Source organism: Eleginops maclovinus, chromosome 16, assembly GCF_036324505.1.
Source record: "Eleginops maclovinus isolate JMC-PN-2008 ecotype Puerto Natales chromosome 16, JC_Emac_rtc_rv5, whole genome shotgun sequence".
Classification (NCBI taxonomy): domain Eukaryota; kingdom Metazoa; phylum Chordata; class Actinopteri; order Perciformes; family Eleginopidae; genus Eleginops; species Eleginops maclovinus.
This window is the reverse complement of record NC_086364.1, coordinates 18,168,707-18,185,506: the sequence shown is the minus strand read 5'-3', so window position 1 is coordinate 18,185,506 and position 16,800 is coordinate 18,168,707. Positions and strand designations below refer to the sequence as shown.

General features: G+C 40.2%; 1 protein-coding gene across 1 annotated transcript; it reads right to left on the bottom strand.

Moving 5' to 3' along the window:
* Nucleotides 1-7,217: 7,217 nt before the first annotated feature.
* On the bottom strand, nt 7,218-10,859 carry nptx1l (neuronal pentraxin 1 like). Its single transcript, XM_063903282.1, has 5 exons — nt 10,355-10,859; nt 9,938-10,145; nt 9,057-9,301; nt 8,775-8,954; nt 7,218-8,370 (listed from the first exon to the last, which is right to left on the bottom strand). The coding sequence occupies exons 1-5, from the start codon at nt 10,781-10,783 to the stop codon at nt 8,149-8,151; spliced, it is 1,284 nt and encodes a 427-aa protein (XP_063759352.1). The 5' UTR covers nt 10,784-10,859; the 3' UTR covers nt 7,218-8,148.
* Nucleotides 10,860-16,800: the final 5,941 nt, after the last annotated feature.

Below are 16,800 nucleotides of genomic sequence, written 5' to 3'. Positions count from 1 at the left end.
TTTTTCCACCTCTCCTTATTCAGCGTGGTGAGAGACTGGCTTGACCTCTAACTGTTTTTTTCAAACCCGAAGCTCTCAACCTAAGATTTGTTTCATCCTTGGCAATTCTGATCTGGTAATTAAATCTTCTTCTGCTTCTTTTTCTGTTTAAACTAATTTAAAATCTTGTTTAAAGTTCAGGCTGTGATGTGGGGAAGCATTAATTGATTGTTTTATTCTAATCTCTTTCCATCGGGCACTTTAAATCTTAAACAAATAGAGGATCGTTGTGTCATCACTTGACCTTCCCTTCTTAAGCTGAGTGTCAAATCCTTGGAAACTTTTTCCTTGCACTGAAGAGTTTCACATCACATAGTTATATTCTCTTTAGAATTATTCTTTTGTCAATGTTCAATGCCATAAACCTGCTTTCAAAACACTTTACCTATTACTTTAGACCTAAATGCACAACATAAATAACAGTATAATAGTTTACCTTGACAGAAAAATCCATCTTTTTAATAATGCTATTTACCTTTCTTTATTTGTTTTCTGCGCCTATGTGCCATACAGTATGGATCACACCTCTGGAATGTATGCATTTCTAGGCGACATTCTCAGCAGAGCGACCTTCACTCTCATTATACTGAGCTTTACAGACAGCTTTTATTGCACTGAGGTTCAAAAGTTGACTTCATCCGCCAACACAACTTGCATTCATTTAAAGTTGTGCTCTTCTCCAACTTTATTTAAACGTTGTGTTTATTGCTTGCAAGTAAACAATGTATACATCAGTTTTTTTTATTTATTGCATAGTTCTCCGGTGTTTGAGCTTGTGTTTATTAGTATGCGCAAGTATACCGTTGACTTTTTAAAAAACAGCAGAATTGAAGTTTGCTGCCTTACTGCACCTGCTCTCGGGTTAGGTGAGGACGCCTGCGGTCCCTGATCACTGCTGGCCTCAGAGCTGCTGCCACGCTCTTAGTGATCACTCTTCCACACAGAGCTGTGTGTGTGTGTGTGTGTGTGTGTGTGTGTGTGTGTGTGTGTGTCATACTGTAAGGGCTAGAGGACTCTGCGGTCGCTGTTAGTGATTGACCTGATTATGGAAAACAGCCCCTGGCACGGCTCCCAGAGGGAGCAGGGATTGTGGCATCTTCATGAAAAATATTCCTGTTGTGCCGGCTTCTGTCACAGGACTACTGTGGCTAAAGCTCAGCCGTGGCAGACTGCCAAGAGGGAGATGGGAAGAGAGACGGTCATTTATAGAAGGAAAGAGAGGGATCGAGGGAGATTGATGATGAAGAGGAGATAAAATTATGCAGCATCCATGTCATGTCAGATTTATGGTAAATATTATTGATGTTTGCATCTTAGTGGTAATTACAGGATTGTGGGATGTTTTCAAACAGGCTTTGATATTTCCCAGTTGGCACTGTGGAAGGGAAGTAACAAAAGTGACAAACAAAGGAAACATTTGGCCAAATATATATACATTTATAATGGTCATTTTAGCCACTCCAATACAATTTAAATCGATCACTGTAAAGTATGTTCGATTTAAAGCTAGTTAAAAGTGCTCTCAGTTCAACTTTGTTTTTAGAGAGACTTGTAGACTTCTCTGCACCGTCAGATAGATGCTGTTGTACCTATAGCATCATGCACAACCGTAGCGCTCAATGTGACTGTGACGCAGGTAAGAAGCAGTACAATCTCTGTCATTGATCCTTTTATGAGAAGTGAAACTGTAGATAGAATAAAATCCAGTCTAAAATATAAAGATCCCATCGAACCAATACATTAAACAGCAATCCTTTTTTCTGAATATTGATATGTGCTGGCTCCATAATAGCTGCAGCAATCAAACACTGCCCTCAAACACCGAAGAATAATCTCTTCTACACATAATCCTACATTCAATCTGATCATTGTGGAGGAAAAATGCAAATCTTACCCTTCAGTGTGCAGAGGCAACACGTAACAATCTGCAGAGAAGGGCACCAAGCCAAGGGAAGGAAGGCTGCCAGGGAGTGTTGGAACGCACCATTAATCTGCTCTGCCATCCCTTTGGACATAAAAAACAGTGCTCTTTGGAGATGTACTGACCACACAAGCTTACACTCCCAAAGTGTTACTTTGAAAAATAACAATAGGCTGCTGCACTGCTGGGGAGTTTTGTTGTGAAGTGAGGCTGTGGACGGGCACCTCTGTGGTGGTGGTCCGATTCCATGTTGGGTTGCACAAGCTTTTTTAGTGTGCAAAGATACTAAATGGGTCACGAGAGTTAACTGTTTTGGACTTTGGAGAAGCTTGATAATTGTGTCGAGGTGGAGTTGAGACTGCCTATTGTTTAGACGGACTATTATTCCTGAACGCTGACAGTCAGAAAAATGTCCCACTGGAATGAAAGCTCATTTGTCAGACTGCCTATTATCCCGAAAACAAACAGCAATTTTTCTTTAAGCCCATGCCTATTTGTCCTCTAGACCAACATCATTCAGACCTTTTTTTTCCTGACTACGGAGAAGGCATGCCCTAATCAGAGAGATTAGCACAGGAAGCTTCACCACAGGAGGAAAATATATTTAGCGTTTCTCAGGGTTCATACTGATCAAAAGTTAACCATATGATTCTGTTTGTGTATTTTGGGAGCCTTCAGAAATAAGTGGACGTTTTGTTTTTTGCATTTATGGTTGTGGTATCTTTTGGGCATTCGAACAATCACATGTTCTCCACAGGATTGGTAAATACTGTCCTTGGGTATTGCATATGCTGTATGTTATGCGTCTCAAGCAAGAAATGTGATTGCAAGGGTTTGTTGTATTCCACCGAGACTGTATCAACAATTGTACTTGTGAGTTTCCACAAGGTTCAGCTGAGTCATTTTTGGTGATTTTGTATTTTTTATGATGATGTAGTTCTGTTGTCCTCATGAAGCACACACATTTGATTTGCAGCAACCTTAGAAGTTCATAAGTGTGCCAAGATCAGTTATGACAAAGCTGTCAGGATGTCCCTTTTTATGAATGATTGGCTTCATAAAGAGACCTGAATATGGATTGGAATGGTCCTTTAGGTTTTGTTTTATATATGGGTTCATTTTATCCTGACATCAGCTCCAGGCAGTTTCTAGTTGGATGATATAATGGTAAACATTAGACCCCTCAAATTGTAAAAACTCTTTGGTGGTTGTAGTGGCTTGTCATGATGCATCCTGTGTTGAAAAGACCCCATCACCTGTGGAACACATAATCCTCAAGCAGGCACAATGCTACTTGTCACACAGCCAATTTGGCTCATATAGCCCCTGTCTACACTATGGAGTTCATAATATGTGTGTGTAGTACAAAGTCAATCGAGCGACTATATTGTCACACTTAAAACAATCCAAAAGTATCTCTGCCCTTGAGAAGTAATTAGATACCTACTCATCTGGCAAACCCTTCAAGAAAAGCATTAAAGAAAATGTGGTATGAGTTTGTGTTTGCATTTAGCAGGACATTTTCTGCGTATATATGGGCTCAGGCTTGTTGGGTGATACTCTTGAAGGGGAATTTCCCATGTCAGGAGGAAAATCAATTATTCATTCAGTGGCATGGAGGGTTGAGCACCACCCTGACAGCTGCAGAAGTAGCTCTGAGATTAAGGACAAGTATGGATGGATGTGTGTCTCATATATATTCTGTTTCACCATGCAAGCCTAAGTCCTTTTGTGTGGCTCCCCATTGTCAACAGTTACAGCACATCACTTTAAAGAGTTCCTCAGCAGTGTTGCAGGCCAATGCTTTAGTATAATGAGATTTAAGTGGTGCATTAATATATTATTCATAGAACCTACATTATGTGAATAGTAGAAAAGGACACATTCTAAATGCAAAATTATAACAAAATATAAAGGCCAGGACTTTTTAGAAAACTACCAAATGCAAAACATTCTGAAAAATAAATCATTAGATACAGATTAATGCAAATTAAGCAGTCAACTCGCTGTTTATGCTGATGATCTCTCTGCCATTAAAAAGGCATTTCCCTGAATATGAATCAACAGATTGTACCTCTATTATAATTTTGCAGCACTGGATGTTTAAATGTCTCTCTCGCCCACCTGGAGTTTCTCTTTGTTTTTCTATTCTCTTGTCATGAATTTTTCATCAGCCACTTGATGAGGTATTTCATGTGTTTGCCTTATAAATCACAGTAAGCTGTCTTTGGATAGGGGGTATTTCCTGCTGTCCCACTGCTACGTTGTTCTTTGAATACAGGGTCTCTTTTTAATGGCCTCTGTTCAAAGCAGTTTAGAGAAATGACACAAAACTTTCTGCTAGACAATTATGTCATTAAAAGAATACTTCATTTATTTCTGCATTCCTATTCCATTATTGGACTCACTACAGACATTTTTCTCTACATACTTTCTTCTTCCCTGTGAATAGCTGGTGCCTACATTTCCAAAAATGCAACTCAACCACCAACATATCGGTTGGTAGTGTAGATCTGGCTGTGCTTTGCGCGTAGCAGCTAATGAAGCCAACATAGAAGCAATTAAGCTGGCATTTTTAGAGAAATAGCTTGATTATTATGGTGAATAATGCAGCCTAAAAACCTGCAAAACTCTAATGACATTCCCATCATCCTCAACTGTTCTGTGTCTAATGCTGATTACCATATGTTAGCATTCTACCACCATAAACTATTGGTGAACTCGGTTACCATTTCACCAGACAAACGTCAGCATGATAACATTGTCATTGTGTGAATGTTAGCATGCTGTTGTTAGCATTTAGCTTAAATGCTAGCATGGCTGTAGACTCTAGATGTTGTATGACTGTGTTATTTCATACAGGAAAAGGATATCACACTGATCTTGTGAAATACATTTATTCTGTTTATTGTGAACAGGGATGGCCGCGGACGTGGAAAGACAACACAAAAAGTGGGATGAATACAAATGAGGTGCTGGCACTGCATGATGGTTTGACATGCTGCAAAGACATGGTCTCCTGATTGACATGCAGTTTTGTCATTCTACTAAAACAGCCCAGTTCTGTCTGCATTTGCTCCATGTTATTTCAAGGACAGTTAGAATTCTCTATGGAAAGACATTTTTTTCCAGATTGGAAGGATAATGTTAAGTGATCCTTAGACAAAAAAAGCTAAACAAGAGAAGCCAGATTTGTTGGACAAAAATCACCTCATATATGACCTTTCCTCTAAACTAATTTGAATCGGAGTGAATGCCAGCACAAACCAATTAGGCCTGAGGGAAGCTGGGGATAGGTCAACAGCCAGGCTTTTATTCTGCCTGTGCCAAAAATAAACCTGACAAGAATTAGGTCAGGAGAAAAAAAAGACCTGATTTGGACAATTGTACTCTGGAGGTCATCAGGACCAGGTTGGTGAGGATAAGTGAGTGGAAGTGTATTTCTTCCTCGAGTGGCTTCTCAAGAAGAGATCATACTGTGTGTGTCTGACTATACATCGGGTGTGTGTTGTGTATGTGCTGAAGTTCCTCTGGTGCCTTGGGAAAACCTATTGATGTAAAGGCGTCCCTCCACCTCAGAGGTAGAGAATGGAAACCAATTTGTGGGACATGCGACCCCAGACCCGGTGACCTCGCTAACAATGGAGGGAAGCCTTACAGACCCTGCTATCCCCTCTAATGCGACTGCTGTCCGATTTTATTAATTGTCTGAGACTTGTATGACCTGAACGGCAACCTTTTGTTGACAGAAAGTCCTGTGTACAATATACCGTACATACTGTGTAAAAAGAGTGTACTTACAGTGTACATCTAATGGTGTCTGCAGAACTGATTTATGTGTGTTAAGATGCTGGCATGTCTACTCCTCTAGAGGTTGTTGTGAACATTGATTTTCAGTAAAGAAAGATTGTGGATCTGTAGCTGAGTTCAATTTGTTTAACATCTACTCTTCATAAACTCAGGATCACAAGTTTGGAGAGATATGTTTCTGTCACACTGCACAGAATATTTGAATTGTTTACACTACTTGTGGGATGTAATAAAACCACAACAATATACCTTATTGTGTAAGAAATATATGGTGAGGACCTTGCAAGAACCACCGAACATATCTTGTGTTTTTATTTCTCAAAATATAAAAGCGACACTCACTCAAGGCTTCAATGATGTTGTGAACAGTCGCAATGAGAAATGCGTATGATTTCTATATTGTAACATTCAAGACAGGTTTTGTGACAAATCAATGATTAAAGCCATTAAATAATACCACTCTTAAATGAATTTACTGCTCAGTGTAGCAGTTTTATAAGAACCAAGTTTTGTAAGGTATACTCAAGCTACCAAAGGAGGTCGATTTTACTGTCCGTGCGCCTCCGGGAAGATTAGTGGGATAATGAGACTTTTTTTTGGTCTGTTTATGGTGCCTCTTAAAGGTGTAGTCTCAACAGAAAATCTATATGTACTGTTTTGATTTGACAGAGCAGATGTTTGTCAGCCAGCTTGTTGTTATGCTATGCCCACTTTAATTAAAGCCCTCGTCAACAACACACTTAGGAGCTTCAGAAATTGTCCTGCTCGGAGCTTAAGAGCCCTTACGAAATGCAGTGTTTGTTCATCTGGGACACCTTGATTGACTCTGGTTGCTATGATACGAATATACAAGTAAGTTTAAATGTTTTCATAAGGCAGAGTACTTCATTTGGATCTGGCTGATGGATTATCTATAGCCATTGTTTACCTCATTGTGGTAAATCCAAGACAAATTGTGCAACGCCACCATAACCCAGTACTAACTGAAGTTTTTTTTTCACCACTAGGGAGCAGTGTAAAGAAGCCCTGAACCCAACACTGACATATTATCAGTTTTTAGGTTTTTATGGCGAACTTGGGAGCAAACAGGTGCCTTTGCTGCTAAATGCTCCCATATGTTTACCAGCTAGTCTCCAACTTTGTCTGTGTGGCGTTTGCTGCTAATCAGGTGAAGTTTCCATTGAGTTTGTAGTCAATTAGGCGGCTCTTTCCCATGCAAGTAATCACGTCACCCATTGTTAAATCTAATTGTCCAATTGGCAAACTTACAATGCAGACTCAGAAGAACAGCAAAAGGATTCGGGAGGTCAAATCGAGACTAATTGGAGTAGTTGAGACCATATTTCATTGTATCTTTGTGTCATCAAGAGTGTGCATTCATTAAAAAAAATGTCAACACCTGTATATGATGAAGTATCACAATTTATTACAAAAACTAGAACTTTTTTCATCTGTCCGTGTTGCCATGCTTTAAGCATATAACAATACAGTATAAAATCTCAACCCCAAAGTTGGATCGTAAAAGCAAAGATCATAGATGCTGACGCAGCATTTACAGAAGTTAAGACATGCTGTTACTGTACAGAGAACATTCCCATTGAAGTACAAACATCTGCAAAATGCGTCAATATCATCAACGAATTGCATTTTACAATAAACAATCTAATCCAACCTCATTCAAAGGGTTACAAGAAACACCTCTTTGCAAAATCAATTTACATGAAAATAAACACAAAGACTCTGCAAATCATAATGAATGTGCTGAGATTTCTTTTTTCAACAGCCCAAGGCACTCAGGCTTGAATGTTGGCAATAAATACGTCATTCTTTACACAAAATCACGTCAAGCAGGTGGTGAAAGAGAAAGAATAGTGAGGGAGAAACAACGTCGTCTTTTTCATGACCTCTCGAAGAGCACGTTCCTTTTAAAGAAGTCCACCTTGTCCTTTTTCACAGTGAAAATCCCTGGCAGTCGTGACAGAAAAGACGTTTAAAGAAGTCAGTAGTTTTGTTGAATTGCGTGACATCTGTTTGCTAAAAACTACATGACCTCCTACTGTACTTGTGATGCTGGCCTGACATTTTGGTTTCCGAGAGCATCCTCTTCTCTCTGGAGAGACATCGGCTGCACAAACCATAAGCAGGTTTGATGGTGCATTTGAGCACCACAGGGTGCCAAAAGTGTCCATTTCCAGTGACCTGTCCCACATGAGTATGTGGTAAAAATCTATCAAGTGTCCGCAAATGATGCTTTCAGATATCTATAACAAATCCCAGATGCTATTCATTGAAATAATCCTTATCTTTCAAAATAGTAAACCGATGCTGTGACAACAAAGTGGCTTTAACAAATGCATTGATCTTCTTCTCCCTGCAGTTCAGTTGAGCTGGCGACAAGCTTCAAATGTCCACTTCGAGGCCCCTCCGTAAATATCAAGGCTTGTTTCCATCCATGCGAAAACGTTGCCCACTTGTGCTTTGCTGCTGCAAGTCGCCAGATTGTAAATCTCTCCAACCGATAATTTCCGATCCCAGATGTGAAAATTTGCCAGGTCTCCGACGAAAGCTTGTGTGGCGTCAAATCCTCCGCCCAGCATGTCCTGTGGAAGAGACGAATGGATTTAATCAAGGATGATATGATTTCCCTCGTCCGGATGCTTTGTGGAAAGAACAAAATTGCTCCTGGAATATCTGGACTTTTACTGATTGAATTCAACAGGGCGTCTTCAATCCATTGGGATTCTTGATGAGTTCCAGTTCAATAATCACCTTATTAAACCTATGATTGACAACAAGGATGGATTTGAAAATGGAAATCTAATTTTTTTTTTCACAATGAAATGGAAACACTATTTTTCCATCTTTGTTAATTTATAATAATCCTAATGAGTTATGTCCTGCCTCAACACCCTGTTTAAATTGACAAAGCAGTGCAGATTTTCTCCCAATGTCCTTTAATGCTGCTTTAATTGAAGTGGAAAGTATTTTAAAACCATGTGCTTACCTGCTCTTGACCGAGGATCAGCAGGCCCTGTGGTTTGATAGGATGATAGGGAGCCAGATTCTCTCCACTCCCCCTCTTCACGCCATCTTGGAAAGCTTCCCAAACACCGTCACGAGTGGTCCATGTGACACAGATGTGATGCCACTTTCCGTCATTAATAAGGAAAGGCAGCTTAGCAACCTAGAGGGAGACAGATATGACGTGAACATTTGCTGCAGTGAGCCATTAAACACTCACAGTTTTTCAAATCAATACACAGCAACTCTTGAGTGTCACACATGCCTTGTCATTTATCAGTATCTCCATCGGGTTGTTTCCCCATTCGATGAGGACCAGCTCATTGGCTTGACCCGGAACTGCGTAGGAGAAAGGTGTGCCCACTCCCGGAGAAGCGTTGGATTTGAGCCACATGCACACAGTGAGGGCGTACATCTCTGGCAAACTCTTCTTCACTTTTGCGTACATGTAGTTTGTTCTCAATGGAAACGTGAGCTGGAATTTATCCAGAGGCCTGTTGTCTCTTTGACCTGTGGAGAAAAAATGGTTGGTTTAAAAACAAATAGAAAAGGAAGCCTTCTTTTTGTCACACACATCATTTCCAATGCACACATCCTGGGGATTTACTTACTGCAGGAATTACATGTTACACAGCAAATCCACCAGATTTGCTTTAATCTCCCATAATAAATCTACCACAGGAGGACGTTGTTAACCTTCAGCTCTTGTTTCCTTCTGCTGCCACATCTCTCTTTTTTTGTTTTACTGCCACAAGTACATTTTTTTGCAGTATCAGCGCTGTCCCAACGAGAACATCTTCTCAAATGGCTCAGAGAGAAATAAGGAGGGATGGGTCTCTCTCTCTCTCTCTCTGTGTTTTGAAATGGTTTAATCTGCATGAATTAGATCAGGAACCTGCAGAATAAAGCAGGCTGCTCCAGCTTTGTGCAGAGGGGTAATGCATTAAATCGACTGCTGAGGTCATTAAAGCTTATAATGTTATACTGAATGTGCTGAGGGGATTTTTTTGGTGCATTTTTCATCGCTTACGAGATAAAATGGCTTATCTTTTTCACTCATAAGAATCATGCATCGATTTTTGCACCCACAAAACCATGTTACATCTCCTTAACACATTTTGTGCGCAAGACTCTTCTCCCAACTACCTTTCTCCAGGTCGGTGATCCTCTGGTGGAGAGATGTGAGCGTGGACTCCACTCTCCCACGCTGCTCTGTCTCATTCCTCAGCCCGGGCTTCCCCTCCTCGATGCTGTTCACCCGGGACAACACCTGCTTCTCCAGGTCGTCGATTTTACTCTGGAGCAGGTCTTTGAGGCTGTTCGCTTGAACCGAGTTGTTACTTCTGCTGAATTGCTGTTAAGGGGGGGAAAGAAGCATTAAACTCAATCTAGAGGGATTGTGAGTGAGAATAATACATATGTACGTTGTTTCTATACTTATAACAATGAATAGAAACTGGCACACCCAAATCAACAGTTATTATGTTAAAAAAAAAGAGAGTTTTGGACATAATTTGGAGCTTTTTGCACACTGTATGGAAATATCCCCAGAAAGCAGCCTACCTCCAGGTTTTCTAATCTCTGCTTCAGCGATTGTAAAGTCTGTGATAGTTGCGCCAAAGTGTCCGCGGGGCCCCTCGATACATCCCCCATTGTGTTTTTGCTCCCGGTTTCTTTCCTCCTGCCTCCGGGCTCGGCGCCGCTCTGACTCTCACACCGAGCCAACTTTGAGGTCAGTTCTCTGATCGTCTCTTTCTGGTTCATGATCGTCTCTTTCTGCTGCAAAACCGTCTCCCGCAGCTGCATAACAGTGGTCTTCAAGTCGTCCCCCGGCACGCTGTTCTGCAAAGTGGCTGCGCAAATGTCCATATCCTTGGGCACGGACGTGCAAATGAACTGCGTCTGTGCGCCAAAGTCTTGAGACGAACTCTCCAAAAACAGGCATGAACATAAAAAAAGTCTCCAGCAGATTCCCATCCTTGTGGCCTGCATGTTTGCGAGTTGTGTTTGGACGATGAGCCGCAGTGGCTTGACGCGCTCCTGTCCCCTTGTTGTTGTAATCCGTCTGTGGAAGTGCAGCCCGCTTTTATACAGTGAGCTGGTTCTGCGCAGAGCAGGTTCACTGCATCACGACCGGAGGGGAGGGAATCGCACTGTCCCTATCTAATCTGTTCCAGTAACAGCGTCACATTCAGGAGATGAAACCCATTTTGCTTTCAGCCTCCCTCACGTTAAATCTTTCATCATTTTTCGACCATTTGTCATTTCCCGCTGTGTTTATTATTCATCTGGAAAACGCACATTTGTAGGCATTGAAGTGGGGTTGCTCTCGTGTTGGGTTGCCACGAGAGAAAGCTTTGTTTGTTTGGTTTTGTGCACATAGAAAAGTCGCTCTCTCACAAACACAAACACACTGTTGGTGGTTGCAGATCAGAAGTTACTGCAATTTGTTGTCGGCGGTGTCCCCGCAGATCCAGCACAATGGAGAGCTCCGACCACATCACATTATCACAGAGAGCATGCTGCCTAGTTTCAGCTGTTGGGGCTGTTTTCACTTTGTTCAGCTCACAGTGTGCAGCATCAGTCTGTGTGAATACTGCATTAAATACTCACTTTATTGTTTTCAATCCTTTCTGTTTTTGTAATTCTTATTTCTCAGGTCAAACTCGCTGGCTTTAGCTAATGTATACGCCACACACACAACTTACTCCCTTCCTCTCCTGCAGTGGAGATCTGCTCTCCACATCACTGCTATAATCACCTCTCTCAGTTTCTCAAATGATAATCTGTCCCCAAGCAATTTACCCTATCTATTATTCAGGAAGGACAATTCTATTATTTTTCCCGTTGCCCACTCGGCGTTTATCTATTCGGGTCAATGTTGAAAATAAAATGAAAACATTTTGAATAAGTAATGAAAACATATTGGCTCTCAGATTAAAATGGATTCCTTTTGGAAAGATGAACACTGGGGAGAGGTACAGTGCATGAGAGACCAACATCTGCATGTGACAAAGGGATATTAAAGAGGAGGTTAGATGGGTCACAGTTTAATTATTACATCTATAGCAGGTCTGTAAAGCTAAATGCTTTATAGCTGCAGGTGCCTTTTTACAGGATAGATATTAACAATAAATAGTAGATTCAATTATATTGGGAGGAAAGAATTCATTTCCGATCTCATAGGTTGTGGTGCAATATAATGTATTACTTTACAAGTTTAATTAGCGACTTATAAAACTTACATTTTACATAAATTGCATGAATACTCATTCACTGAGTCTCGTATCGTATTTTGTAGTTGGGTAACCGTTTTAGGATTTAAGGAAGTTATTACGTGATGATCTTGCATTACATCAGGCAAAGTAAAAAGTAATATAATATGTGACATAACTTTGTTTTGTGAGCATTAACAGATTGTTTATTTGACGTCTTCTGCGGATTATGCTACGCTTTAATGACGCAAAAATATCTGAGAGGGATGAAAATGGAGGGAGGTTTTAGTGACTTTACTCTCTCGTAATCCAGAGTTGATGGACTGTTTTTTTATTTTATGAAAGACAAAAAGCTTACAGGGGTAAGAGAAAGTCATTTGTTGGGAGCTTTTTAAGTGTGGCATAAAAGCCATAAAAAGAGGGCTGGAGGGCTGCTAACCTAAAGATGTTGCAAACGGATAAATGGAGCAATACAGGAAACACAGGTCGAAGGTCAACAACAAGAAGCAGTTTTATTTGTCAATGTAAAAAGCAGTAACCCCAGTACACAGGCAGAGGTCTTATTGCCTTTGGGTAAAAATAAACACACCCAAAAGAAGTGTAAAAGCGGGCTGACCTGCAAGAGCGATAAATGTGAGTAAACAACTTCTACTTTTCACAACATCAACCATCTGGTAAATATTTGCTTGTTATTATAACTCTTAGTAGACCAACGTTTTCCACATCCTTGCAAAGGGGATTTAATATCATTCCAAAATGTTGTGATGCTTAATGAGCAGAATAGACAGACGACCAAAAGTAGTTTGAATGTTTTAGTTTGGATCGAGTCTACTGTCTATAATAAGGCAGAAAAAGGCCAGACATTTTTTACCCTGTGGGAAAGTAGCACTGCAAAATGTCCGAAGTCTAGCTCTCATTATGAATTCATTATTTAGTGCTTCCCACACAAACAAGTCTCAAAGCCATATGCTTGAAGAAAAAAACCTTCACTTCTCTCCGACACTCAGACTCTACCTCTCTCCATCACCTACTGTACTTCTCCGACCCCTCCTCAATAATAACAGACTGTTGTTTTCTGGCATTTTCAGTCTCTCAAATTAACATTTTCCTCTGTATGCCACAAGTTCACCCTGCAAGCATATTGAGTTACACTGTGGTTAAGAAAGAAAAAACCCCCACTGTAACAGCTGTTGAATTTATAATGTTGTTAGCCGCTGTGTGCATGAAATAATAATGGGGTTTGGATGAAATTATTATTTATTGTTCCAAGTCTCTGTGCTAGACATGACGGCCCAACAATCTGTGACACTGGAGATTATAATCTCACACTCACAGCTGCCAGTCGCTCTTATCACAATCTCACGCACTATAATGCCTCGGTGCTGTGAGAGCTGCTGCCGGGCCGCTGTCCACCTGTTGTGGCGAACAGTATCTCCTTAATAATGCATCCAAACACAGTGAAAATGCTTTCTCCAGCACAGGAGATCAATAGTTGTAATTTCACGTTGGCATTCTGCCTTCACTGGCTTTTCTCCCTGACTTCTTCCTCCTCCCCGCCTTCTGCTGTGATGTGGTGACAACCATTAAGGGGGGAAACATCCAGGGATTTTTAAAGTTTTAAATCATTTGATTCAAACAAAAGAGCTTTTTCTCTATTACGGCTGCATAAAAAATAATACAACTCTTAAAGGGGCCCTATTGTGCTTTTCTCTTTCCTGTAGTGTGTTTTATGGGTTTCTGTAAACGGCCAGCTAGCCTTTCAGAGCAGACTGGGCACAGGTTTCAGACAGAGGGTGAAAAGAGGTGCTGCAGCACAGGCAGTATGAGAAAAATAAAGAGCTTTTTGAACATTAAAGCATGGGAACTTGTCACAGTAGAGGCAGAAAATACTGCAAATGAGCAGAATAGGGCCGCTTTAATCACATGCTGTAAACTAGGGAAAGCTGATGTGTTTTAAAAGTCACTCCCTTGCTACCTCATTACCTTCTCTTTATATAAAACACACCCAGTAGTTGTAGTGAGCAGTACATTAAATAAAAAGAAACCGGACAGAACATTTCATCTTAGTACATACTGTAATTAAGATTTGAGTTGGATCCCATATTGCCTTTTATTAATACATGTTTTTACCAAAGAAGGAGGTGCTGTTTTACATTCACATGATAACACAATGCTCTATATTGAAAATCACATTTCCGACAGCTCAGCTCGTTTTCTCGTATTCTATGTTTTCTGCTTTCAGTGGAAAATGATTAGAGGGCTTTCACAGGCACAGTTCTCGTGTGGTTATCCTTTGCTAAATGAAAAATGTTTTTAATATTCCTCATTGTGAGGTAACATCATTTTGGCACTGGTATAGAAGAAGTTAAAACAATACCCAGCCTTTGTTGAAGGTGCATTTATTTCCAACAAACCATGATGCGAAAATTGTAAAAATAAAAGTATTATTATTTTTCAGGAATTCAGATATTTCTCGGTCGTTATTGTTTCTGTTTTCAGATTGTTTGCACATGTTGCCATCATCACTTTTTGGTGTAGATGAGCAAAGCAGAAACACAACTTAACAAAATAAAAACAAGTGAGAGCCGAGGCTGTATGTTGTAGTTTAAAAACACAGTTAGCAGGACATTGTATGATTTTTCAGATCACTAAAAAGACTTTGATGCATCCGGGAGATATTTAGCAGTGATACAGATTCAATCACAGAAAATTAACTCCACCTACAATGTAAAAATACGGACAGAAGAACCGAGGAACTCAAAGGGCTTGAGGCTTCCCATGTCAGAGTAACCACTGTTTGGAGCTGTCTCTGATAAATACTGGACGGTATCATCATTCCTCTGGACAAAAGCCTAATTAGGCTGCCTTTTGAGAGAAGGAAAACAGCTGCCATTTTGGGGTCACTGGAACTTAAGTATGCAGTAACTCAATAGAGCGAGGGAAATGTCATGCAGTTGCCAGCACCGCGTAAAAAAAATAGCCCAGGGAGTCTAATTAAGACAAAGACATTTATAATCATAACATCCGATCACTAACCCCCCTTTTTGGTTATTTCCCACATGGTCTCCAGATGGAGTTTTTCACACAGTATGGTTGCTGTCCTTATGTTTTATTAAAGGTTGTGATTTAATTATCGTTTTTGCATGAGCTGAGTGCCCAGCTGAAATTGATACAATGCATCATCTGACACTGGGATCGTTTTCTGTGCCGATGCGACTGTGCTGTCCTCCTGCTGAAGATGATGAGGAAATATATAACAATGTGCACATGGAAGTCTTTTTCTTTGGGGATCTCATTACCCTGAGTATGTGATGATTGGATACAGAATCCCTAAATTTACTGTTGGGCCTGGGCTTTTACAGCTCACTCATTCATCATTTATATTTTTCTGATCTAATCTACTGTCAGAAAACATTTTCAGCAAAGCACTCACATACTGTATTCATGGAGCGCTTTATGATCTAATATTTGTATGTGAATAAGAAAGCTGGCTTTGGGCAATGCATTCACACCACCCCTGATAGCCTTTGTTGTTTGTACATGTTCTACAAGATCTATGCTTGTCTTCCTTCACATGAAATCCTATTGGCCCTTTTATATTTCTTTTAAACAGCGGATAGATACAAAAAACGTTAATAGGAAACGGCACTCCACCAATATTACACATTAAATGCCAGGGACAGTGATATTTATAAGGTCTTCTGTGGCTTTGTTAAGTCTGAAACGATGACCCGTGATGTTATTAGTGAAGCCTTCAGGTTTTTAAGTCTGCATTGGCTCATAAAAAGCTTTTGAAAAAGAAAAAATCTCTACTACCTGCGGGTGCAGACTGCAATAAAATATAGGATTGCAAGATCAAGCAGGTTTGCCAGGTACAGAGAGTCTAAAGAAAATGGCAAACTCTCAGTTTGAAAAGTGAATCCAATGCGGAAATGCCTCAAACCCTGCACTTTCTTTGAGACTACTGCAATAGCTGCTCAAAGAAGACCAATTGCGTTAAAGTCTATAAGAAAAATGACCATACTTCTTACTTGAATAATTACCTCAGGAACTGTTTTCCTGATTAGTTTAAGCACACTCTCAATCATTAGTTTTTAATTTTCTTCAATACAGATTTGATGATAATGTTGTGATTTATGTCCAGTTTGGCTGTTTGCCATATATTCTCTAGGGGCTTTTGTGTTTTAGTTCCAGTTCATTAAGGTTAATAGTAACGTTTAGGACACCTGAAAACGTAAAAAGCGTTCAGTTATAGTTTATAGTTTCAGTTATACCTTGTCCCAGTCTTGTTTCTACTCCAAACAAAGATGGCGACAGTCTAAAACCAAGATGGCGTCGGCTACAATGCCAAACTTGAGGACACAAAAGCATAGTTCACGAACCAATTAGTGACGTCACAGTGAACGCAACCATTTCTTATTTACACTCAATGGAAAAAGAAACTGGTGATGCCTGTTTAAATATTGCTGTTTGAAGGGCTGCGCTTGACACTGCGTTGCATTTTATTGCTGTCATAATGTTTGGAATTTATGTTGTACTAGTCCTTTTCCATAACCACAACTTAATTCATTGACACAGGTGTGCATACCTATGAGCCTTTAGAAAATGAAGAAGACATTCATTATTTCCGTCAGTAACTACGAGAAGTTTTATCATTACCATTGCTTTTGTATTGACTGTTGTTTTGGGAGGATTGTAAGCGACTCAGTGGTTTTTCGGTACCTGAAGGGATGCTACATTATGAATTAGGGATCAGACACGCTCAGTATCACATGGCCTTGTGGATTTGATTTC